General features: G+C 42.6%; 1 protein-coding gene across 3 annotated transcripts; it reads right to left on the bottom strand.

Moving 5' to 3' along the window:
• Positions 1 to 26,030, bottom strand: LOC311507673 (myocyte-specific enhancer factor 2C-like). 3 transcript variants are annotated; one of them, XM_084572110.1, is made up of 11 exons: positions 25,955 to 26,030; positions 22,794 to 22,965; positions 14,360 to 14,542; positions 12,322 to 12,525; positions 5,032 to 5,175; positions 4,747 to 4,930; positions 4,292 to 4,336; positions 3,712 to 3,878; positions 2,967 to 3,099; positions 2,733 to 2,868; positions 1 to 1,643 (listed from the first exon to the last, which is right to left on the bottom strand). In XM_084572110.1, exons 3-11 carry the CDS (start codon positions 14,411 to 14,413, stop codon positions 1,295 to 1,297), a joined length of 1,416 nt encoding a protein of 471 aa, XP_084428236.1. In that variant the 5' UTR covers positions 14,414 to 14,542; positions 22,794 to 22,965; positions 25,955 to 26,030; the 3' UTR covers positions 1 to 1,294. The 3 variants fall into 3 exon arrangements, with proteins under 3 accessions (XP_084428236.1, XP_084428234.1, XP_084428235.1); XM_084572108.1 differs by having other exon boundaries at positions 4,747 to 4,933; XM_084572109.1 differs by lacking the exons at positions 22,794 to 22,965; positions 25,955 to 26,030 and adding an exon at positions 22,461 to 22,714 and having other exon boundaries at positions 4,747 to 4,933.

Consider the following 26,030-nt stretch of genomic DNA (forward strand, 5'->3'; position numbering starts at 1 on the left):
CACACACACACACACACACACAAAACACATGTACACCATCAAACCCTCCAGCTGCTTCAGTACATGTGGATCTAGAATGACTTCCTGGACCAGATCTCAGAAAACGTGCAAGAAATAATCTGAAGAAGGAAAATTGTACTTATTGAACCATTTCATGATATTTTACAATTCTATTACTGTAACTAATGATTTTAAATGTTAGAAATCAAAATCAATCATTTAGTCAATGACAAGTTAAAGTTTAAATGTTTTTGTGAGATTAAAGTAAACATGAGATTATCATTGTGCAGCTTTAGAGGTGCAGGGAGATGGATTTTGTTATGTTTCAGCAGAGCTAGGCTAGGCTAGGCTAGCTGTTTCTCTCTATTGCTGTTATTTATGCTAAGCTAAGCATCATCCCAATGTTTGAGACCTTTTAATAGTTTTCCTGGTTCCCCTGGGGAGTTACATGTGTGAACAATATGGAGGAAATATCAGTATTCTTCTGGATTCTATAATGTGCACAATGGCAATGACTAGGTACCTTTGTAGAATATGTGTGCTTTGTGGTATTTCTATTTCTATTTCTGTAGGGGAAAGTTTATCTGGAGTCTCTCCGTTGGGAACTGATTCTGCTCCAGCAAAGATCTGCCGGCCAATCAGATAATTTTGGGGCGGGGCTTAATGTGGTGATTGACAGAAGATGAGCAACAGTAGTCATAAACCGAGTGCCGTGGAGTTGAATTACTTTACAACAAAATGGCTCTGATTGGTTGACTGGATATGCTATGCTAGGCTAATTTAAGGCAACAATCGGTGGGAAATAAAGAAATTGTTTTAGTCAAAGCTAGCTGTGTTTTTCTGCTCGCTTGCTAGCTAACAGGAATTGTTTTTTACTTTTGTTTTTGACTGTTTTTAATGGAGTTGAGTTAGTTTACAACAAAATGGCTGCCATCGGAGAGGAGAGATGTTTAGAGTATTTTGTAAAAGGAAGAGCAATGATTGGTTGGAGGACTGTCCAGCGGAAGCTCTGTATTATATTCTTATCTCACCAGACTCTTCAGTTCATTTCTTACAAGGTTTCTTTTGATCTAGGCGTCATTCCTCTAGTGTGAAGTCTACCTACAGTACATGTTGCAAATACAGCAGATCCTGCGCCCCCTTCAGGTACATGTTACCATTACACATAAAGCACGCCCACTCAGTACAAGAAGAATATGATAATAATAATATTAATAATAATAATAATAATAATAACACTATAAGGTAACTTTGCTAACACCCCCCTCCCCCTCAGGCTGCAGAGCGACTCCCATCATGTCGCCCAACCTTCCGATAGCCTCATCCGTTTGACCGACGGGCTGTGGCGCTCGTCCTGGCCGGGCAGAGGTCGGAGGAGGAAGCCGTCGTTCCCGTGGTGATCCTCCCGCTCCTCGCTGCCGTCGTACGAGCTGCCGCAGCTGGACGCGCTGTCGCCGGGGGAGTGGCCCGGTTCGTGGAGCCCCCGGACGCCGGTGGAGTATCCGGTCGTGGTCATGCCTCCTCCGACGATTCCGATCATGCCCATGCTCCGGTCTCTGGGAGGGGAGGCCGGCTCGGACTTGATGTGGAGGTTCTGATGACCAGAGGGGGCGAGGTTTAGGTTTGATGTCTGGCATAAGTTCCTGGAAGAAGAGAGAGAGGCTTCTTACAACCAAACCAACACCCGAGACTACAGCCAATGACCAGCTGGTAGATACGTATAAGGTCTACACCTGGTGGGAAATCATTCTTAATACCAGCAGATAGAAGTAGTAGTGGAGTCATCATTCAAAAGGGGAAACATGAAGAGCTAATATTAGCTATACGAATAGGACGCTAGGAAGAGTTGTTATTAGCTAGGATGCTAGTGAGCTAGGAGGAGCTACTATCCACTCTGCTCCCCTCTGCCATGTTGATGTCATTAGAAACTACAGAAACTACTTTTTCCATTGATACCAAGCATCACACAGCTGGAGCTAACCAGCTAGCCTCAGCTAACAGAAAAAACATGCAGCCAAACTTTAAATTTCACAGTCAGCATGTCAGAATGTCTTCTCCTGTCTCAATTTATGATCCTTTTAAGTCTATCCACACCATTCTCCATCAACTATCCACCACATGGTGACTTGCCTGACAGAATCTGAGCCCTGTTCTTCAATTTCATACATTGTCCTTTGCCTCCATCTAGTGGCCTAGTGGTGGTACTATAAATAACAAATACAACAATACAGCCATCTTATAGTGAAAGTTAGCTTAGCACTGATATGTAGCATGCCTTGGTGACTGGTTTCCCTGGGGAGTTCCATGTGTGAACAACATGGAGGAAATCTCCATCTTCTTCTGGATTGTATAATGATCACAATGGTGGAATGTGATGATGTCCAGGCTAAATAAAATGTCCAAAGGTTGAATTGTGTGTACGTTGCCTCCTGTAGTGGAATTAGTAGGATTTTGTAGTCAGATTCCCTTTCAAGAGGTAAAAACCCAACGTGGAACACTGTGGGTTCTTTGGTTCTCCACATGTCCAGATGGAGAGTGGGCCTGGTTCTATTTTTACTAGAACCTTTGTGGTATTTCTCGAAACTCTCCAGTTCTAGTCAAGGGGTTGCTGAATGAGTTCAGAGTGATATCATTGCTATCAGGGGGTTTTCTACTATCTAATCTAGAAGACATTTTAGTTTATCACTAACTAATCTTGGCCAACAGGGTCAATTCTGACAGACTGTACTCACCCCATGTGTCCGAGCGCAGAGTGCTGAAGGTTCTGTATCTGCTGCTGCTGCTGCCAATTCGTCACCGATCCGAGACCAGAACCTCCGAAGCCGGACAGAGAGGACAGAGAGGCCAGGTCGCTGCCGAGGGAGAACTCTGAGAGAAAACAGAAAGATGAAGACCTTCAGTGTTCACATCCCTCACGAAGCCGGCTTCTAGCTGAGCAGGGGTAGTGGTGGTTTAGTTTAAATCACCTGTGCCGTAGGAGGAGGACAGCGTGGACGGATACCCGGCCGCCATCCCCTGAGCAGGAAGAGCGGCGGCAGAGAGGGAGACCGCCGGGGTCGACAGCGTCTGAGCCGTCTGAGAGTGATTTATTCTCTGGTTCTGAAAAGAAAAAGAAAGAAGAGAGCTTCAATAAACGAATTCTTCCAAAGATCTAAAACCAGAGACATGAACGGGAAGAACCAGGAGTCAACCACACAACCATTATCATCCTACAGTCAGAGAAGGAGGAGGAAGGGGAGGAGGAAGAAAACTAAAAGGAGGAAGAGGAAGAAGAGGAGGAGGAGGAAGAAGATGAGGAAGAAAAGAAGAAATAAGATTAAGAAGAGAAGGAGTGGGGGGAGGAGGAGGAAGAAGAAGGAGGAGGATGAGAAAAAAGAAGAAGAGGAAGAAGGAATAAGATTAAGAAGAGAAGGAAGAAGAATAGGAAAAGGAGGAGGAAGAATAGGAGGAAGATGAAGAGGAGGAGGAGGACTCATCTTCATCAGGTTGTTTCTACAGCTGATCATCAGAGGAACTAACTGAACCAGTTTGATCTCTACTCACCAACATGAGGTCAAAGTCCTGCAGCATTAAACCACAGACACCTTCATCATCATCATCATCATCATCATCATCACCTTCATCATCACCTTCATCATCACCTTCATCATCATCATCATCATCACTAGTCTAACATCATCATCATCATCACCATCATCATCAGATCCTCACCACGGTTGCCATGGTGCTGCACTTGTTGCTGGGGGGCATCAGGGTGCGGAGGTCTGGTTTCCGGCTCATGCTCATGGTGGGGGGGCTCTTGTCTTGCATGTTCTTGGAGACTCCTCCTGGAGACAGCAGCCCGGGGGAGGTGCAGTGGTTGCTGTAGCTGCCGTTTCCTGGAGAGGAAAGAGCACTTGAATGCACCGTTGATTGCTGAACATTTATTCTAAAGTCTAAAGTCAAGATAATCTGCTTCCAGGATTTACATGAGAGGATTAATTAAATATTAGAACTTTATTCTTTAACTTTATTCTCTTTGTTATAGTTTTCTTCTGATGGAGTCTTTAAGGAAGTAGTTGCTCAGTGTTTGTTAGAGGACACGTCTGGTTTAGAGTCAGCTCGTTTCTACTGCTTTAATTTAATACATTTAACGATACTCCCACCATTCCACCTTTCCTTCCTTCCTCTCTTCCCTCCTTCCTTTCTTTCCTTCCTTCCTTCATTTCCTTCCTTCCTTCTCTTTCCAGGAGCTATCGGAGGAGACACGGTAATGACACATGAACTGTAACCGAAGACGTTGAAGACTTACCGACGCTAGAGACCACGGTGCTGGACAGCTCTGAAGACATCAGTCCTGCAGACACAAACACAAGTTCAGTGGTTGTTTGAAGCTCAAGAATCTGGTGTCAATGCAGACTAGAAAGCTCAGGATAAATTACCAACAAAGAAATGTTGAGTAAAATGGTTCCAGGCGACTTATTACAGTTTTTGTCCTGATATGTATTACAGAATTATAAATGGAAATACAGCAGATTGAAATGAGAACTTCCTTTGCTCAACTACTATCAGAGAGGAGGTAGAGGAGGCGCTGCCAAACGAGAAATGTTTAGCTTTTATTAACTTCAGTTGTTGATGCACAGCTGTTTGCAACAGGTGCAGCATTCATATGTCACTAGTTAAGCTCCTCCTCCTCTCCTCAGGTCATTTATTTATTGCAGAGAGTAAAATAAAAAGCAGCCGGAGCTCGATGACGTGATCACAAACCTGCATTCCCAGTGCTGGAGGGCCTCTGAGGCGACATGCTGCTCCTCTGCATGGAGGAGTGTGACATGGGCATCAGGTTGTGGTTTCCCAGACTCCCCCCTAGACCCTGGTGGGAGTAGAGCAGCCCACTGGGACTGCCGCCTGGGATGGACACTCCCATGTCGTAGCTGGACGGGGGTAGACCCTGCTGGACGGATGGACAGACAGAAAGGAGCGCTCGGGTCGGTTATTGAGAACCAAACGGACAAAGCTACGCTGCACAGACAGAGCGGGACATGAACTTACACAGAGTCTCTGTCTGTTGATCATCAGGTCGATGTCTTCGTTGATTTTCCGGTACTTGTCGTCGGACTCTGGGCTCTGGCCAGCAGAGTCGTCGGCCTCGATGTCAGGGCTGTCGCAGCCGTTTAAACCTTTCTTACGCAGCGTCTGCTCGAGAGGCAGAGACACACAAACACATCTGGATCAGCGAAAAGACAAATATTTTATACGTCTGCTCCAAGAAAAGCCCTGTCAAAATGGAAAAGCAACATTACCTACAATCCTCTCTGCTCCACTCTAACTTGAAACTAGAGAAGCTTCTCTTTCCATTGATACCAAGCATCACACAGCTGGAAGTAACCAGCTAGCCTCGGCTAACAGAGAAAGCATCCAGCTAAACTTTGAATTTCACAGTCAGCATGTCAGAATTTCTACTGATGTCTCAATATTTAATTAAATATAAATACACAATACACTCATCTGGTACTGGAAGTTAGCTCTGCTCTTATATTTAGTATCATGTATCTTGGTGATCTCAGTATTCTTATAGATTCTATAATGTGCACAACGGTACAATCTGATTATACAAAGGGAAAATAAAAGGGTCCATAGAGACCAGGGTCCATAGAGACCAGGGTCATAGAGATCAGGGTCATAGAGACCAGGGTCCATAGAGACCAGGGTCATAGAGACCAGGGTCCATAGAGACCAAGGTCATAGAGACCAGGGTCCATAGAGACCAGGGCCCATGGAGTCCAGGGTCATAGAGACTAGGGCCTTAGAGAGAAAGGGTCATAGAGACCAGGGTCACAGAAATCAGGGTCTGCAAGTCCAGGGTCATAGAGACCAGGGTCCATAGAGACCAGGGTCATAGAGATCAGGGTCCATGGAAACCAGGGCCTTAGAGGGAAGGGGTCGTAGAGACCCGGTCCATAGAGACCAGAGTCACAGAGATCAGGGTCATAGAGACCAGGGTCCATAGAGACCAGGGCCTGAGAGAGAAAGGGTCATAGAGACCAGATCCATAGAGACCAGGGTCCATAGAGACCAGGGCCTTAGAGAGAAAGGGTCATAGAGACTAGGTCCATAGAGACCAGAGTCACAGAGATCAGGGTCCACAGAGATCAGGGTCATAGAGACCAGGGTCACAGAAATCAGGGTCTGCAAGTACAGGGTCATAGAGACCAGGGTCAGGAACATGGACTTGATGGTTCTGGAGATAGTCCTGATTTATTTTGGGTCTTTTCAGACGAGCTTCACCCTAGGTGTTTAAAGCTAATGTGTGCATATTATCTTCATAAATCAGATTTCCAGATTCTTCAGGATCCAGAAACATTCTTCAAAATCAGTGTAAATGGATCAGGAGTCATTCCCACTGATCTGGGAGCTGTGTATTAGTGATTAGAGAAGCAGCTTTGCTCCATGAATCTGAATTAAAACTAAACACAAGCACCGTTGACCAGCAGGTGGCGCCATCTGAGCAGATATCTGTCCACTGAGCCTTCACACTAAGTCTGCTCAAAGTTTCCCAGCAGTGAACATTAAACCAAATCAGCTCCTCTGACTCCAAGTTAAATCTTATGAGTGAGAAACAAACACGTTAAAGGTCAGGACTGCGAGGCCCCTCCCCCCTCACAGGTGTCAGACCGCGATGAAGACGAAGATGAAGGCGTGTGTCGTACAGTATGCGGTTTGGCTCTCGGTGCATCTGCTTCAGCACTTCACAGCCCATTAGTCTGGTCCGTCACTGGATGTCTGCGGCGGTATCACCCACCCACCAGCTATCCCACTCATCCCAGTCATGTCCACCTGTCTCTGCTGTGGAGCGAAAGGGGGGAGCCGGGGTAGAGGAGGGGTGAGGCAGCCACCGCCACCAATGCTAGCGTGGCTGTCGGAGGGGATGGCCGTAGAAGGCTATTTTTTGCTCTGCAGCGTTTCTCGTCACTCCCACCCCTCCCTCGCAATCTGTCAATCTTGGCTGCTCTATTAAAACATAAAACCACTAGCCTGCTTTCCTCTTCAAACACCCGGCCTTACTACCCTCCTTCCCCTTTTTTTCTGAGCCAAAACACGACCAGGCAGTTTAGGAGGAAGAAGCAATCAGATCATTTACTCAAAAGTACCGTCAGATATTCCATCAAAATAAAAGTCCTTGTTCTGCAGGAAAGCTTGAGATCTCCTTTAAATCTCTCCTTAAAACACACCTTTCCTGCTTTTAATTGAGTTTAATTTTCTGTGTTTTACGTCTTTGCGTCACTAAGCTCGATATTTACCAAAACATCGGTCGAAAACGATGACGAACTGACGAGTGAGCTACGAGGAATCTGTGAATCACGGGAACGAGATGAGCAAACTGTGGCTCAGAATCACCGGCGGTGATGATTTATGACGCTGGGCTGAAGATGTGCACGCGGAATGTTTCCCCGCGGAGTTAGCGTAGCATTAGCACGCGGAGCCAAGCTAGTTTTAACATGCACCGGGGGAACATGAGGGCACTCCTTGATCAAGATCCTGAATGTATTTAACAGAATGACGGCTAATTTCTGCATTTCTGTTCATTCGGACGTAAATATTTAAAAGGATTTGTGTTAAAATCTGGAGAGTACAAAGTTAGCATGACTTTACACCCTATTAATCAGTTTTAGCATCAACATTTACAAACTTAAACAAGAGAGTTTGAAGTGCTGTTTTCTTCTGTGGGCTTTGACCCCACTGAGATATTTTCCTTCTTGCTTTCACTCTTGCATTTGTCCTTAGAGGCCACCGTAGCTCTAGAGATTAACCAGATCTCTGTGAATAGTTTAAATATTATTTCATTTGACGTCTCCGCTCTCATGACCTCAGAATCAGACTTTAGTTTCTCTCTACCTCTGCAGGATCCAGACTGATTTAAACTCTAACACTTTGGTACTTTTAAGCGTCCAAAGCGGGACGGAAACAACAACCTCACGCTTTGAACTTGGTTCTACATGTTTGCTAAATAAATCCACTCCTCCGCCTCCTCGGATATGAACCGTGTCCTGGTCAGAACGGGGGAAAGAGGAAGGAGGCTGTGGGGAACTCAAAGCTCGGTTACTCAGCCTGAAGTTGCTTCTCCTCTTCCTATTCTTTATTTTCCTCTCGTGGCTAACACAGTTATACGCACACACTCAGTCATTCACAGCAAAAAAAAAAAAAAAAAAGAAAAAAAAGAAAACCACAGTCGCTCACACTCACCGCCCGTCATGGCTATTCTTAGCCGCATTCTGGGCTATTTTTAGGCCACTACCGGTTTCCAGCCATTTAGCAGGGAGGGATCTCGGCCAACACAAAGGAACAGGACTGGACTCTGGATGCGAGCGCATGTGTGAGCGTCACATTCATCTGTTTCTAATCTGAAGGCTGCAGCAGAATATGGTTAACGGGGTAAAAGTAAGAGGAATGCACGACTCGGGTGATTTATAAATAGCATTAAGGTTCCCAGGCTGAGTGAACAGCAGACAATGAGCTGATAGTTATCTGGCCTGTAGCGTGTACGGACACAAACAGGCACATGCCAACCCGCCACATGAGAACAACAACAACAAAAAAAAAGAGATGACCAAAACAAAGGAGGCTCTCTTCTACTGAATTCCTGCCTGGCAAATATTTCATTGCAGCCTTCCAGCACTCACACTACAACCCCCATCTGACTCAGATCTCCCTCCACCAGTGAGGAAAAACTGTCTGCTTAAGGACAACTATAAGAAGAACTCAATCTAGACGTTTTATTTAATTAATTAATGTTTTAAAGTCCAGAGTAAAGTCTTTGTTGTCCGACCAGCAGTCCAAAACTTTAAGATCTTCAGATTTAAATGTGTAAAAGGTTTTTTAATTGTCTCAACATAGTGTCCTAATAGCTAGCAAGCTAACAAGCTTGTCAAACAACAGTTAGAAAGCAGCTAACTTACAGCTAGCAAGCTAGCTAGCGTGGAGAGTTTTTGTCTTCTTTCAAAAACTTTTAAATACCTTGTTGCACTTTAACATGCTAATTTATAAATTAATGAGATCACTTCACAACTATTCACAATCTAAATTATTTCTGTTTGGATATGAATGAAACAAATATGTCACAGTTAGCTTCAGCATAGCCTTAGCAGGCGCATTTCTTGGACCAAGCTAATAGGCTGGCTAAGCAACAGCTAGCAAGTAACTAACGGACAGTTAGCTAGCTAGCAGAGCAAAATAATATGCGTATAAATTTCAAACATAGCTAGTCACATGAATTTCTTGGACTGAGCCAGGCTAGCTGTTTCCTCCTACTGCCCCCCTCTTTATGCTAAGCTAGGCTAACTGACCTCGGATCTGTACTTTAGCCAATGTGCACTACAATGTTGTAGGAAGGAATGATTCACATTTTTACACTGAATGTTTGAGGTTTGAAATACATTTCTGATGTCTGTTACTAACCTCAGAAAGAAAACTTTTTCTTTTCTTTCCCAAACTGTCCAACTATTCCTTTAAAATCTTTCTAGCTCTGAGAAAGTCTGCTGATCCAGCACAAAGGCAGCGACCTTGGCACCGCCGCCTCAGTACCATGTGGTACCATGTTCAGTGCCGTTACCTTGGCCTGCGAGGTTAAACATGAGGCTTCGATCCCTCCTATCGACCAATCAGAGCAGCAGGATTAAATGTGGCATCTTGGCCAAGAATCAAATGCTATCAGCTAACACATGAATCACACAGGAACCATGTGTAGGAGCAACGTACTGCCTTTGGTTTTCTACAAGAATGAGTGCATCTAACAGAAAATGTACGTTGTTGTGACGATGCAGGTTTAAAATGAACCTTACGGCTCAAATGCTGTCATTACAAAAAGATAAATATGGTCAAAGCTTCATTTCATCTTTGTCCAACCCAATGTTTTCTCATAGAAAACACATGATCCAAACTTATTTTTAAGTAAATCTAAAAGTATTTTGTTCCACTTTAACAAAGCCAAAAGAGCTGCTAGTCTCTGGAGAATGAATAAATGATCGAATTAATAACTTTAACGGCTACAGACGGCTGAATTTGCATCTATCTATCTATCTATCTATCTATCAGTGACAGCTCTCTTGATCATCTGTCTCTACTGAAATGTCACTTTCCATCCTGAAAACAAAGGAGACAAAGGGAGAATAAGTTTCCAGGAAGAGGAAGCTGGAGAGCGGCGAGGGAGGAAATGTCGTTCAGAGGTCAAAGTGGGCGCCGATGCAGCGGTAAATAACCCGTGCCGGGGTCAGACTGTGTGGATACGCCGCAGAGATGAAGAGGCTGCATGGACAGATTACAGTAACGAGCTAAACAGGATTGTGGCAGATTAAGGTGGATTACAGAGAGTGTAAACCCCTGTTTCTGATCGGGTCGGCCAAGAGGCCATGTGCTGGGCCGCGTGGAGGGGACGGCTCAGGTGAACTCACCTGGAAACATGTGCTCACACACACGGACGCTCAACACGGCTTCAACACCGTCCGTCTGAGGTCAGACTCCCAAGAGACGCCCTGATGGAAGCTGAAGCTAAAAGCTACAGACAGGAACTCAACACGACCAACATGCAGCATAAACAACTAAATCAATATTTTACAACAATCAGTGGATCTGTAACAGACAGGAAGACACCCAAGAAGTGGGCGGGGACCAAGTTGAACTACCCTGGACTCTGAGGACCAATGGGAGCCACTGATCCATTTGATTGACATGTGACCCAAACACAGAGTCTCCCCAAACGTTTCCCCGAAGGAAACACCGTCCACCATTTTGGTTCCTTTCACCAGATCCACCATGATGATAGTGGCTTGTTAAAGCTAATACTAGCTGGTTTAGGCTAACATTAGCTGGTTTAGGCTAACACTGGCTGTTTTCTTCAAGTTTCTCCATAAGTCAGAGGTATGTTTACCATTTCCTAAGTTCACCCCGGTCGAGAACCACTTCCTGTAAACTCTTTAAAAGTTCGTCCACACAAGAAGAGACCAGAGACCGTGAATATTGAAATTCAGAGACTTAGTAGTGACGATAGGGGAATAAAACCAACTTTGGAGATGTGACAGTTGAGTGCCTCGTCCACCACTTTGGTTCCTACCACCAAATCCACCAAATCCACCAAACCTCAACCGTTATTGACACCAGTTTAATTTGACTATTTTTACTTTCTTAATGGAGCAGTTTCCCAGTTTTCTTCAGGACTAGAGTCGGACTGAGAGAGTTTCTTGCCGAGATCCAGCAAATATGTAGGAAATAATGTGTTTCTGGGGAATTAGCAATAAAAACAAAGGACTTTAAAAATAGAGCACCGTGTTTTCCAATTATTAAAAAAATAAATGTCTCCATAATCAGTAACAGTGCATTTAATTGACGTGTTTTGATCCAAGCTCTTAAGAGCTTCCAGATGGAAGGTAGAGGAGGAATGAAAGCTCCTGCTCCTGCACCTTCCTGCCTGGATTTTGACTTGTGACGGCTTAAGCGTGACCTCGATGTCATGGAGCGCTTAGCCGACGTCCACAGACTACGAGCGTCCACCGAGTGTGTGTTTGCATGTGTCTGCAGAGGCATGCACTCGCTATTGTGTTCTCCTAACGCTGTTACATAAGTGACGGCAGAGCAGGGATCAGCCCGGCGTCTAATGCCGTCAAACACATCCACGCACACACCGACAATTCTGGGGTCGGACTGTTGCACCAAACCAGAGTTTCCATCAACACAAACTTGGCGCCACCAGACTTTCTGCAAACCACAAATCACGATTTCAGAACAAAGAGGTAAAAACGACGACCAGCTGGTTTCAAACCAGTCGCACCAGTCAAACACAAGAGCCGTTATAGTGAACTGGTTCAAAACTCTGGCACCGTCTTGACAATAGAAACGCAATTATGTTCCGCCCACACCAGAGGGGAAAACATTCACAGCTCTCTGGTGACTTGTAGAGTCTGTAGGTGTCTCCCTGTAACGTCGACAGCCCAAAAGCTGTTGTTGCACAAGTCTCATAAGCTGTTTGAAGGAAGCTGCGCAGACATACGAAGTTACTTTCCACCATTTTTCATTGATTAAATCGATAAAATGTCTTGTTTTCTTTGCCCCGACAATCTATAATCCAAGGATATTACATTAATTATCACTTCAAAAAGCTGGAAGCAGCAGAGTTTGGGCCTTTTTGTTTCACATAATTAATCAAAATCACCAATATTACCAAAGTAGACGTGCTAGCATGGTGGTAGACTCGTCCATGCATGCTGCTTTACAAAGACTTCCCATTCAAGGAGCTGGATAGTTAATCCATCAAGCAGCTGGTTGTCAGATTTATCTGTGCGTCTCACTTACGTCCACGATGTCGGAGTTGGTCCTGCTCTCGTGGGGCTCGTTGTATTCTGTGTACTTGAGCAGTACTTTGTCCATGTCGGTGCTGGCGTACTGGAACAGCTTGTTGGTGCTGTTGAAGATGATGAGGGCGATCTCACAGTCGCACAGCACACTCAGCTCGTACGCCTTCTTCATCAGACCGAACTTACGCTTGGTGAAGGTCACCTGGAGGACAGAAGACGAAATGTGTCACTTCCTCTGCTTTTTTTTTTTTTTTACTTATTCATGTGATCATTTCTACTAGTGGTTGAATGAATGAGTTAAATTCCTCTTCCACAGATCAGCCCTGTTGAGTAGGTGGTCTTTAATGTGACCCAGGACTCATTGTGTGTTCAGAGCATAGACTGTATATAAATATGGACACCACGTCTCCACTTCCTGTCTTTGGTCAAACTGACTCTATTTTCCCGGGGATACGGGTGGCGCCATCTTGTGAGTTTGGAGCCAGAGTCTGATCAGTATGGTCTGAGGGCGGAGCCACGTGGTTGGCATGGCAACCTGCGTCAAATAATGAACTAAAACAAAACTTTTCCTAAAAAATGAACACTCGAACATTCAGAAAACAATCTTGGAAAAAAAATATGTATTTGACGTGTATTCTAGTGTTTTAGTTTGGCTCAAGCCCCGCCCACTAACATGGAGGAGGTGGAGCTTATGACCTATACTGCAGCCAGACACCAGGGGGAGCTCTACTTGATTTGGCTTCACTTTAGAGGAGCTGTTCCACCGTCCATCTTTATATACAGTCTATGGATCACACTACCAAAGGAATGAGGTCACATGTGTCCCAGACCACCTCCACTTGTGTTCAGATCACTCAGGATAGACGTTAACGCAACACTGATTAAATTTGTATTTTCTTCTTGGACTAAAAACAGTCTCTGTAACTTAATAAAGTCTCCGTTACATCCAGGGAAGGACCGTGAGGACAGTGCTGCCCTGTTACTGGGGTCAGGAAGCATATGTGCCTGCATTTCCTGCCATAACAGGAAGAGAGGAACCGCTCCCCCAGACAGGACTTGTGTGTGTTCAAACATGTGTGTGTACTTGTGCGACACCATGCAAAAGTCCCATTGACAAATAGTCCCATTTGAATGAAGATTTTGAATGTAGACTCGCACATGACATGATGTCAGCGCCAGGAGGAACTAAGAGCACGTCTGGGTGCGACGGCTGAGAGACGGCGTGTTTACAGCAGTCTGACCTTTTAAATAACATTAATGAACCTGAACAGAACAGAAACTGAACGGAGAACAACAGGAGAAGCTTCAGATCCAGAGTCCTGGGTTCAGTCAGAGGCCGAGCTCCACGTCAGTCGGCAATTTGGAGCAAAGAAACAGAGAAAGTCAGGTTTCACGGTTCAACGTTTCACTTTCACGTCTGAGAAGAATGAAAATATGATCCGATGTTCTTCCACCAGTTCATACATGAGTGTTTTTCTTTACATTTTGTTCAAATTTAACAATTATTTGGTCAATTTCTTCAAGATCTGCAACTAAAATATTTCTTGTGTCTTAACATTAAACTGTCTTTTAGTCAGATAAAGGTGATTTAGAAGGTTTTAGTAGTTTTTTTTATACATATGAATATTGCATGATGAATACTTTCTAGCACTTTTTTTGAATCTGGAGAACCAGTGGCACATTTTAGTCTCTGATTTCGCACAAACGAATCCAAAGAAACCAACATCATTCTCATGACGTTGTTGTTGTGAAAGTAGGCGCTGCTTTTTTGCATGTGAACTGATGATTCATAAAAATCCTTGCACTGATTTCTTTTGTAAATACGCAACATTTTCCTGCATCTTGCAAGACTGGTATTGCACAACAAATCTTGCAAGGCAATTAAATGTAGTGGAGGCGTGATGGAGATCCAGATATCTGAGGACAGAGGAGAGATGAACTAAAGCAAAGAGACATGAAAGATGAGAAGATGGAGGAGACACCACAAACCTCTGGAACCACTGAGGACATTAACTCATCTGTTTTTTAAAGCTTACATGTCTGTTGCGTTCATCCATGATCCGTGCTATCTGAATCTTTTTTCTCCCCATCTTCGCTTCCTTTCCTGCAGTTCTTCCTCTTTCTTTTTGTCTCAAGTCTTGTCTCTTCTGGCTCCGTCAGTTCACTTCCAGGTCCTCAAACTTCTTCACTTCTCAATCCCACAAACTGTTTGTTGGCTTCTGCAGGAAAAAAAAAAAGAGCAATGACAGAACATGATTAGATTTTCAAAACAACTTCTACACATAGACCTTTGGTTGACCTCAGAGACACCTTCGTGTCAGGGTACAAAACATTAGGAAGCGTCATTTCCAGTCTCGCACGCATGGATGACAAGAACAGGTTAGAAGATTTAAGGAAAACAATACAAAGCAAAACAAACCCTCAAAACAGAAACATGTATGAACGTCTCATCTAATTACCAAAAGTGGATTGTGTGAGTATCATGTCATGCTGCTCTGCAGAGTTTAACCGCCGTGCACGCACCGACAGGCAGCATATTGTCTGTTTGCATGTCGCTGCTGCCGTATCCCCCCGACACACCCATTAACCCAGCCTCCTCGGGGGTTTACTGCCCGGCTCAGGAGGAAGTGAAACAGTCGGGCATGTCAGAATGCAAATAATAAAGACGGAGAAGCCGGGGCTCTTTTTTTTTTGCATTTAAAACATCTGCAGGTTTTGAAAAACCACACTCGAAGACGGGAATTTGGTCTTAACCGCTCACCAGAAAACTTCCTCTCTGGGTGGAGCTGAAGTAGGACGAGCGAGCGGGAAACACTGAACTCAGACTCACTTAAAATCTGGCAACTAAACCGCAGGCTTTATTAAGAATTATCACCAACCAGGGTCCAGAATATTTGGGACTAACGTTGCAATTTGAAAAAGTGATATTTTCACAGTGCAACAGATAGAATCTGCAAAAAACTTCACCAGAAGCACATAATCCTTTCACAATATTCTCCTGAAAACCATTTTAAGCCACCGAACAATTCAGTGTCTGAACTAACTTTGAGTTTAATCTCCAAATAATCTGTTTGGGATCTGAACCAATCTCACCTCAAACAACACAAATGAATCCACAAAATCCGAAGCAACATTTTCTGTAAAGCCACTTCCACGTCGGGCTTCCGGTTTGAGGACATGCTGCAAGCTGCTCATCACGTATCATGAGCCTATGACTAACATGCATGATGGGTTCCTAACCATGTGGAAACACCAGTAAACACAAACCAACTTTATTTAAAAAAACTGAACTGAACGATTAGCAATTTACAGAAGAACAAACTAGAGTAAGAGATGGAGGTAAAAGTAAAAATAAAAATGGTGAAGCCTCCAGGTGTGTTTATCCCACTGCACATGCTTAGTAGTGCATCCCACTAGACTCACATAGTTGTAATTGTCACAATAAATAAATGTCTCTTTTCTAGGCGTTGGGAATTTATTTGCTGCAATACCACGAGTGTCCACTAGTAACTACACATCTGATCATCTAAGCAAACTTTGCACATCAACAACTCACAGCAAAGTTAAATTATAGTTAAATCAAACTCAACACTAGCCTGATTCTGTGTTCGTGGACGCGTACGTATTTTGGGGAGCAGTTTTCATGGACTGCTAACATTGTGGGGCCATTTACCCACGGCTAACCCTAACCCTAACCCTAACCCCACAACATTCAGAAGGTTAAAACCTGCTAAGCTTTGGTTATAGGGTAAAAAATACAGTTAGGTTAGAGTCTATGTAGATGATGCATTATGTCAACGGAGGGTCCTTTGAAAGATTCTTTGTGTGTTTTATCTTTTATTAAATTATCAGGGCCAATTATTCATGGAATACTAACATTGTGGGGCCCTAGTTTTGGGTTCAGCAAACCCTAGGAACCTCACAACCTTTAGAGAGTTAAAACCTGTTCAGACTTAGTTTTAGGGTAAAGGTTACCGTTGGGTAAATTGTCCTTTAGAAGATTTTTTTAAGTGATCTTATGGGTTAGGGTTTTATTAAATTGTGGGGGCCAATTTTTATGTAACACCGTTGGGGCATTTAGCCATCGTGGGACCCCAGTTGATCCTAACAACTGTCAATGGAACGTCCTTTGAAGAATTCTGTGTGTGTGTGGTCTTATATGTGTTGAGGGAGGCAAGTTTTCGTGGAATATTAACACTGTGGGGGCATTTTTAGAGGGTTAAACCTGTTTAGAGTTTTAGTTTTAGGGTTAGAGGCGACTGAATGCATCGTCCTCACAGAGATAGGGACACGGGTCTGAGTGTGGGAGCCATGTGAGCCTGGTCTCACTCCTGAAGCTTAAGAGCTCAGGTCGCAGAGTTAAGTGGATGTTCAACACGCTGAGACGGACGAACACACAAACACAAAAACACACACGGCAGGTTTTCTTGGCAGAAGAAGGAGAGGCGTGATTGTTTTCAGGAGGTGGCGGCCCTCGGGCTCACGGGAGGAGAGAAAATAAAAAGAAGAAGACGTAAGACGATGACGGAGGTGTGACGAACAAAAGGGAAAGAATCAGAGCGGAGTTTTTTTTCTTCTTTTATCAGCCTCATCTCAATAATTACCCTCATTATTATATTAAGATTTCCACTAGACAAGACAAGAAGACTTGAAATTCTGTCCTGACAGTGATTTGGTCTATCTGTCTATTTTTCAATTATTATACAATTATTTAAAAAAGAGAATTTATTTCTCAGACTACAGTTTAGTTTCTCTCTATCCTGTTGAAGTCAGAATCAGTTCTCGAGGCAAGTAACGTCTTCTCAAGTCTCCTGTGTCTGGATCAAAACGTTGCACTTGAACCCACCACAACGACTAAAACCAACAACCAGCTGGTACATGAAGAAATAACTCTTCATACCGGCAGGTGGCAGTAGACTGGATCCATCATACAAAAGAGAAAACCCGAAGAGCTACTAATAGCTAGGAAGCTAGGAGGAGCTACTATTAGCTAGGAAGCTAGGAAACTACAAAGCAGTTCTATTAGATGGTTAGGCAAGGAAGCTAGGAAGAGCTACTATTACTTGGGAGGCTAGGAAGTGCTAATATTAGCTGGGAGGTTAGTAAGCAAGGAAAAGCTACTATTAGCTAGGAAGCCAGAAAGTTTGGAAGAGCTAATGTAATGTAATTAGCTGGTGGGCTAGGTAGCTAAGAAGAGCTACTATTACTTGGGAGGCTAGGAAGCTAGAAAGAGCTAACGTTAGCTGGGAGGCTAGGAAGCTAGGAAGAGCTACTATTAGCTGGGAGGCTAGCTGCCGTTTGTCCAACTAGTACCAGCGGTACTGTTTGCTTGGTTTGTTCAAGACTAAACGAGAGGTCATGATCGTATTGCGTTCAGTTGGTCTCTTGAAAAGAGACAGAAATATTTGTGAAGAAAGATCTGAGAGAAGAGTTCAAACCATTTATTAAAAACTTGACAATTATTAATCAAGTTTTTCCACTTGTTTGTTTAACTAAACTAACGTGTAATGGACATCTTTCACTTCTGAGATTCCACAGAATACAAATATTATTTTACTGGTGTAATGTGACCTCCTGTACTGACGGACACCAGCGTTGTTGTAATTGATCTGTCCTGAAACAACAGAAGCGACGTGATATTGTCAAAATGATCAACAACAAGCAGCGACACGCCGGCCGGCCTGAGAGCGTTACATGAATATCTGCTGTGTGAGTCACCGCGGCGCAACACGACGAGGATCAACACGGTTTAAATTTAGAGCCGTCACAGGCGAGCACACTCAGCATGTTGGAGGGAACTTCTGGGGCCAAACGCAGACGCTGTCAAAGATTGCGTAAAACGACAAAATCTGTGTTTTTTCTTCTAATTGAATCCAGAGTTTGATCTTCCCTCAGGATGACGGCAAATCTCCACCCAAAGCTCGCCCACGCTCACAAACCTCCCGGCTATTTATAGGCTCAGCGTAAAAGCAGAAGGACTTCCAAAAATAAAAGAATGAACTTTTTACCCCTGAACAACAATGCGACTGGTTTCTGGTTCACACACACTGAGGCGGGAGGAAATCGGACGTCTGAAGAGCTGCTCTCGTTTCTCAAATGTGCTGCACAAAGAGCAGCAGCGAACATGTGGCAGTGCCCTTGTATTCCTTGGCAGGACACTGTGCATGTCTCTATGTCTGGGACAGGGTGGGGGTGGGTGGGTGGGTGGAGGTTGCAGGGTTGCAGGGTTGAGGGGGTGGATGGACAGCTGTGAATGGTCCCATGTGATTGTTGAGTGTTTTATAGTGCGTTCACACTAGCGCCGAGAGTTTTGAATGGAAGCCGGCGATGTGAAGCGACAAGCCGACGTCAAGACACTTGTTATTTGGGACGCGTCAACCAATCACCTGTTCCCGTGTGATATGTAAAGTCGACGCTCGTTCCAACAATAGAGCCGGGTGTCCTGTATTAATTGATCCAGTATCATTTCATTTAGAGATTCAATTCAGTTTCATCATCTCGCTCATATAATAGTTCGTTAAGCTTTAAACTGGTGCTGTAATTGTTATTATCCCACCAAACCAACATTATCGAACTACTGCCTATAGATAGATAGCACTTAAAAGCACCACAAAGACTACAACCAAAGACCAGCTGGTTCATCTACACCTGAGAGGAAATAACTCTTCATAGCAGCAGGTGGCTCAATGGGCAGTGGTCCGACTAGCATCAACGGCTAACGGCTAACAGTGGGTTTGGTGTGTAAAACGCTCAACAAGAGACGTTTTGGTTTATCACTTGAAACATGGCAGAAATTTGTAAAGAAAGATTTGTTCAAACCCTTTAAGACCTGGACACACAAGTTCAAAGAACTACCAGCAACCGTAACGATATGTCTGAATACCAACGGCCACCTGGTACATATTGGAGACTATGAAGAGCTACTGTTAGCTGGGAGGCTACGAAGTGGATCTAAACTGTAACAGAACCAAAATCAGAGCTACAACTTCCTCCAGAGCCACTTTCCTTAAGACACAAGTCTCAGCTTCATAAGGTAATGATGACTCTGTGTTGTTTTATCATAGACCTCAGGGTGCATTCCCCAGAAACATACAGTACACAGTGTTTTAATGTCATTTAAATGTCCCAAACAAACCCAGCTCTGTGCGAGCAGCCTGCAGCGCTGCATGTCGTGAAACCGTCTTTATCACCGTGGAGAGGAGCATGAAGTGAATCCAATGGAGAACACTTGAAGTGGCTTTGAGGCCTCCGAGCTTCTGTGGAGGCTACTGATTGTGGATGATATTAGATTAGAAACATGAAAACACAGAATTCCCCCTGGACGGGAACCTTTAGAGGAACTAAGCTGGGTTCCTTTGGGACCTCTCAGACTGTTATGGAGTGATCTTTGTTGGTGGACCACTCCTGTGGAGGGGAACAGTCGTCTTCAATCTGTCTGACTGTGGATTATTTGTGGGTTCCAAACTCTTTAGAGATGGTTCTGGAACCTTTTCCAGCCTGATGAGCAACAACAACTCTTTCTCTGAGCTCCTCAGAAAGCTCCTTTGTCCACAAACATGTGTTGTGAAGATCAGACTGAGACAAATCCCTGATTTATTGAAACTAAACCAGGAACTGAACCACACCTGAGTCTCATTACATTGATGGAAACATTTCTGAACACATGGACTCTGATTTAATCCTAGAGGAGCACCTCACTGATATTCAACCTGATTGGTTTCAACTTTAAAACTCGTCCAAAAAGTCAACAGTCTGATAAAAAGCCAACTTTACAGCGCCCACAATCAAATCAACTAACATGGAAAACACCTTAAAAACTCAATTCATGCCACAAATTCTCTAATAACAATTTCTGAAATGTGAATATTTGCTACTTTCATCATATTTTGTGATTGTAAACGATAACTTTGACTTAATTTGTCAAAATAAAATTGCAAATTCTTTTCATACACAATTTTTGTTTGTTTGTCAGTTTGAATTTGCTAGGAGCTACTATAAGTTGGGAGGCTATGTTGCTAGGAGGAGCTACTATTTTAGCTAGGAGGCTAAGTTGCTAGGAGGAGCTACTATTAGCTAGGAGGCTAAGTCGCTAGGAGGAGCTACTATTAGCTAGGAGGCTGGGTTGCTAGGAGGAGCTACTATTTTAACTAGGAGGCTAGGTTGCTAGGAGGAGCTACTATTAGCTAGGAGGCTAAGTTGCTAGGAGGAGCTACTATTTTAGCTAGGAGGCTAGGTTGCTAGGAGGAGCTACTATTAGCTAGGAGGCTAGGTTGCGAGGAAGAGCTACTATTAGCATCTCACAAATTGGTCAGCAAATTCATAATTTTTGTCATAAACATTTGTTAGCTTCAACATTTTCTGCGGTTGCATACTTTAAAATTCAGTTAAATCTGTTAAAAAGTCAACAAAATGATTAAAAAACAACTCTGCAACACCCACAATCCAACCAGCTGTGATTATAAACTCAAAAACTCGTCTGTATTTGACCAACAAATTCCAAGATTTTTGTTTGGCGGCAGCTAAACGTCTACACTGTGTCGTCCATTCTTACAGAGGATGATGTTTCAGGAAATTTCATCATTTGACATTAACTTATTTGCTTAACATTCCCAGGTGTTTGGGACTACTGTCAAAATGCAAATCACACCATGGTGAAAGTTTCCCTGGACATTTATTAAAGTTCCTGGAACCGACCAATGAGCACCTGAATAAAGACGACTCCTAAATATGGTGCAACATTTCAAAGGAGCAAAAAAACCCATCAGGCTTTTCTAATGCGATCCAAACGAAGCATCTCATCATCTTTAACAAACAAATAGCGACTCAATTACTGCTTCAAGTTCCTTCTAAGGCCTCGGATGCCGACGCAGGTAACCTGATCTAATACATGTGGTCTGGGACAGCCCTCTATAAAGAGCCCGTGAGTCACTTTGTGGCACAGACACTAAACCACATGCTCAACATGAGTGAAAGACATCACACTGATATTTGTGTCTTCACAGGACACAACTGTTCCCTCTATGCAAAGAAGACTCTTCTACTTATTTCCTCTTTCACATATTTCCTATTTTCTAACCTTTTAACGCCATAATTTAACATAACAACCAATCACTTTAGTCGTGACACCAAGTGAACGAATCATTTACGTCACATTTTAGGAAAAAACACATTTATTCTTTGGTTCCAGCTGCTCAGATGGGAATATTTCTGCAGGTTTCCCAGTTTTCTTCAATCATAAACTCAGATATTGTCCTTTGAGCTAACCTCCCGGATGTGGAAATATAAAAGTTTCCATGTTTAACAACACAGATATAGTTGAGTTTATGATCGCAGGAAAACGTGCTAGTTTCACAGTTTTACTGATATATGTAAGATCAAATATTTGAGTCGACAAACCCAGACCATGTCCACATTACAATAGAAACATCTTAATTTATAATTTTTAATCAAAGAAAACTGGAAAACATTCCCATCTGAAAGGATGTGTCAAGAAAACATGGATTTGTTTTCTAGAAAATGACTGAAACCAATTAATGTCTGAACTGATGCTACTCCACTGTGGAGTTTAGTTTTTGTTTGGTCTAATCAACCCTCAATAAAGTCCAGTAACTTTACAAAACCCACAATCTGGGAAATAACTCCATAATCCACAAATCATCTATAAATTCTGAACTATTCTGGGATTATAAACTCTTAAATGTGTCTAAATTTTAGAGTCAAGAAAACAAACAAACAGAACAACTCCTGAATTAAAACAACAAGACGTGGAAACAACTTTAAAATCAATTCATGCCACAAATTCTCCAACAACAGCTTCTAAAACCTGAATATTTGATCATTGTAAACGTTTTTTCTGGTTATAAACTCTAAAAGTGTTTGTCTTTGTGATGTAACACAAACTTTATGACCAATAGAATCCAATCAGCTGATAATGGAACAACTTAAAATATATTTTATGCCACAGACACTTTCTAGTTTTCTCATTTTGTCTAAATTCACTGAAAAGTAGTGAGGGGGTAGGGGGTCCGTAAAATTTTGCCCCGGGGCCCCTGAAGGAGCAGCTCCGTCCGTGGAGAGGAGCCGCTCAGAGGATCAATATCCGTTATTGATTCCATCAGCTCCAAACTTTTTTCTTACCCTCTGCTGCTGTACAGGAATAAAACCCGCTTTCATTCCGATCCGTGACGAGAAAAAAAATAAAAGGTCCCGAGTGTTTCCACCGCTCTCTGCCCGGAGAAGAAGACCTGCCCGCGGATACGCACGAAGCCCGTTACCCGAGAAGAAGCTCCGGGACTCCGACTAGAGAACAACCGGAGCCGAGGCCAGACAGAGAGAGAGAGAGAGAGGGAGAGAGAGAGACGGAGCTTCTCCTGACTTCTGTTTGTTTCCTGTTGTTCTTCCAGCCCGCACGCCCCGCATCACGCACGCTGAGGTACACGCACGCACACAGCCCGAGCAGACGCAGCTTACCTCCACCCGCTCAGTCCCGCATGTCCTCCCTCTTGTCGTGACTTCCCCTCGCTGCTCCTCCTGCTGCTGCTCCTCCTGCTCCTGCTGCTCCTGCTGCGTGTCTCCCGTCCAGCGGTTCAGTCCATCCGTGTCTCCACCTGGAGCACGCGCCTCCCGGGCTGACGGTGAGCACCTGGACGTCAGGAGGCGGCACCGTTACGCACGCACGCACGCACACAGGCGAACACACAAATACACAAATAATAAATAAATGAAGACGAAAGAAAAACATTAGAGGCGTTTAAATGAACACAAAACCAAACTTTAAACTTATTTATTTTCTTTTTCTTTTATTTTCTACAGGTTTCTATTAGAGGTTTAAATCAGGATCAACGCCGCCGCCCAGTGGAAGACACCGGAAGTACACCTTCACCAATCACTGATCAATCAGCTGATCAGGTCCTCCAACAATAAAACTGTGGTTCAGATCTTTGATTTACAAGCAATAAAGAAGAAATACTCAACATTTGATAAGAGTCCTACATTCAGAACAGAACATATCCTGATAGTTGATCAGTTATTAAAAAAATCTAAACACGGTTGGTTTAAATCTGTCAAAAAACATAGAATCCAAATTTTAGTTGTGAATATTCGCCAGATATTCTGTAGGGATGTTCTGTTTGGTTAAATCTGTTTCAACAAATTTGCCAAACTTTTGAATTTGAACACAAGAATCCAGGCAGTCCACAAGAAACAACTTCATGACCAGTAGAGCCAACATTTTATCTGTGGTTGCAAACTAAACTAAAATTCAGTTAAATTCATCAAAAAAAAAAAAAAATGAATTCACTTTAAAAAATGATTCTTGCTACAAATTCTCAAAAATTTGAAGTGTCAGAAAATTTGTCAAAGAAATTAGATTTTTTTGCTTTTTTGTCCATAATTGATGAACTTCGTAAGTGGTTGAACAACTTCTCGCATAACAGCTTCTGAAAGATGAATAATTGCTGCTTTCTTCATTGTGTGTGGTTATAAACAATGTATTTGACAAAATATTTATAATTTCTATTGCATTTGTTGGTTTTAATATTTATTATTGCTCAAAAAGTCAACAGTTTGATAAAAAAACAGCTGCCTTTAAAAATCAATTTATGCAACAAATTTAACAAAAACTGCTTAAAATACTGTTAACATTGACCAGTTCTCTCATATCTTGTGATTGTTTAACTCTAAAAGTTGAGCAATTCCCCATAAACTCCAGGAAACTGTGACACATGAAGTCATTACCAAACCGTCCGGATGCCTCCATCTTTTATGACTCAGCATTTGGAAATCAGAGACGTTGTTTCACAGCCTGGAAGTTTTACAGACCAACTTCTTCTACCGACACATTTTTCTGGTGCGTCTCCGTTGGGAACTGATTCTGCTCCAGTACCGACAGAAACCGTATCTGGAAGGAATTTATCTGAGGTTGCTGTTCTGCTACCAGACGTCTAGGAGTTGCTGCGTCGGCCATCTTTGTTTACAGTCTACTGCTTCACTCTGGTCATCCTGTTACATGAAGAGTCAACGTCCTCTGAGACTTATTTAGAGTTTATGATTAAAAATGATGACGACTAAATCAGTAAAACAAAGATTCCCTGTGGATTAGCAGCCGAGGATAAACTCTTAAGATCTTAGTTTAAAAAGAATAATAATAATATTTTAGGGAAATTTATTTGAGTTTTTTTAAATTCTCCAAAAGCAAATGTCAATTTAAATATTGAACACACACACGTGTAATATTTTAAATGTTTTATTGTTTAAACCTGAACAAACTGTGACACTCACATTGGTTTATTACTGGTTTTGTTAAAAAATAAAACATTAAGCTTTAAATTAACTTGATTTTATGCATTTATTTATTATTAAATTAGAATAAGAATAAAAACACATTTAAATTCTGTTTCCATGTCACAAACATTCATCACTGACGGCAGCGTCACAACAAACCACACAACAGTACTCTGAAGTCGAGGCGTCCAAACCAATAAGAGCAATATTTAAACTAACTCATTTAACTAATCAGTGGTTTAATATTCAGATTAAATGTGGAACATGAGAGGTGACAATCATCCCAAATCATCTTAAAACTCTAAAACTCGGTTATATTTGTCAAAAAAAAAAAAAAAAAAGTGAACCATTAGTTAAAGAATAAACTGTATAACACCAAGAATCCAAACAGCTGACACGGAAACCACTTTAAAAACTGATTAATGCCTCAAATTCTCCCAGAACAGCTTCTAAAAGGTAAAGATTTAGTAGTTTCAACATTTTCTGGGAATGTCAAATGTAAAATATGGCAAAACTTTCAAGTTTTTATTATATTTGTTAGTTTTAACATTTCCTGTGGTTTAAATTTATCAAAAAAAGTTTGATAAAAAACTTTCCAACACCCAGCTGACATGACAAACACTTAAAAACCTGCAGCTTTAATGTTTCTATTCTGTCGTCTTTATATCTATGAACGAGTGACTTTTAACCTCAAAACACACACAAATAAGATCTGAAACTCTTTACATTTACAAACGTCCAAGAAAATAATCAGTCGTCTAAACAAGAAACAAACAACTTTCACACTCTGCTGCATAATTTCGGGGGAAAAAACATTTTCATCGATAAGATTTATTTCTTGTTTTTGTGGCACTTTCAGATCTTACTCACCTTCAAACAATGAAAGGTTGAAGACAGAAGTATTGCTTTAAATTACTGTTTATATACTTTAACGAATTCTAGTTATTAATGATTTTATAAAAACTAAATGTTGAATGAGCTGCATGTATAAGAAAAGACTGTGAACAATGTCACCTAACAGCACATAAAAGAACTATATCCTTCTTGTTGGTATAAATATTCCAGAAACATGAAATTATACTTTTTTATTAAATAAAATAACTCTTTAAAAGTGACAGAACATGTAGTTTAGTACGAGTAACGCCGCTTAAACTTTAGTGGAAGGTAAATAAAATGGCGTTCGTTTGTGTTTACAGTTTGTTTCTGCTGCCACCATGTGGTCAAAAACAACATGTTCCTGCTTTAACCTCATTTAGTTTCTGTATTAAACTCTAACGTTTGTTTTATTTCCATTCTCCTCTAAAGTGATTTAACCATCATGCATCACGTCCCCCGTCCCGTCCACTCACCAGTGCCTCGTCTTGGGTCTTCACCTGGAAGCCTCCCCCCAGCAGCTCCAGCTGTGGGTTTGTTCCTCGAATCCCT

Source organism: Chelon labrosus (genome assembly GCF_963514085.1).
Source record: "Chelon labrosus genome assembly, chromosome: 22".
Taxonomy (NCBI): domain Eukaryota; kingdom Metazoa; phylum Chordata; class Actinopteri; order Mugiliformes; family Mugilidae; genus Chelon; species Chelon labrosus.

Excerpts from the sequence above, each read along its gene's own strand:
- LOC311507673 (XM_084572108.1), bottom strand. The coding sequence starts at position 14,413 with ATGGGGAGAAAAAAGATTCAGATAGCACGGATCATGGATGAACGCAAC. Across the intron at positions 12,526-14,359 it reads TGGATGAACGCAACAGACAT|GTGACCTTCACCAAGCGTAA; the intron begins GTAAGCTTTAAA and ends TCTGTCCTCCAG. Across the intron at positions 2,869-2,966 it reads GTCCTCCTCCTACGGCACAG|AGTTCTCCCTCGGCAGCGAC; the intron begins GTGATTTAAACT and ends GTTTTCTCTCAG.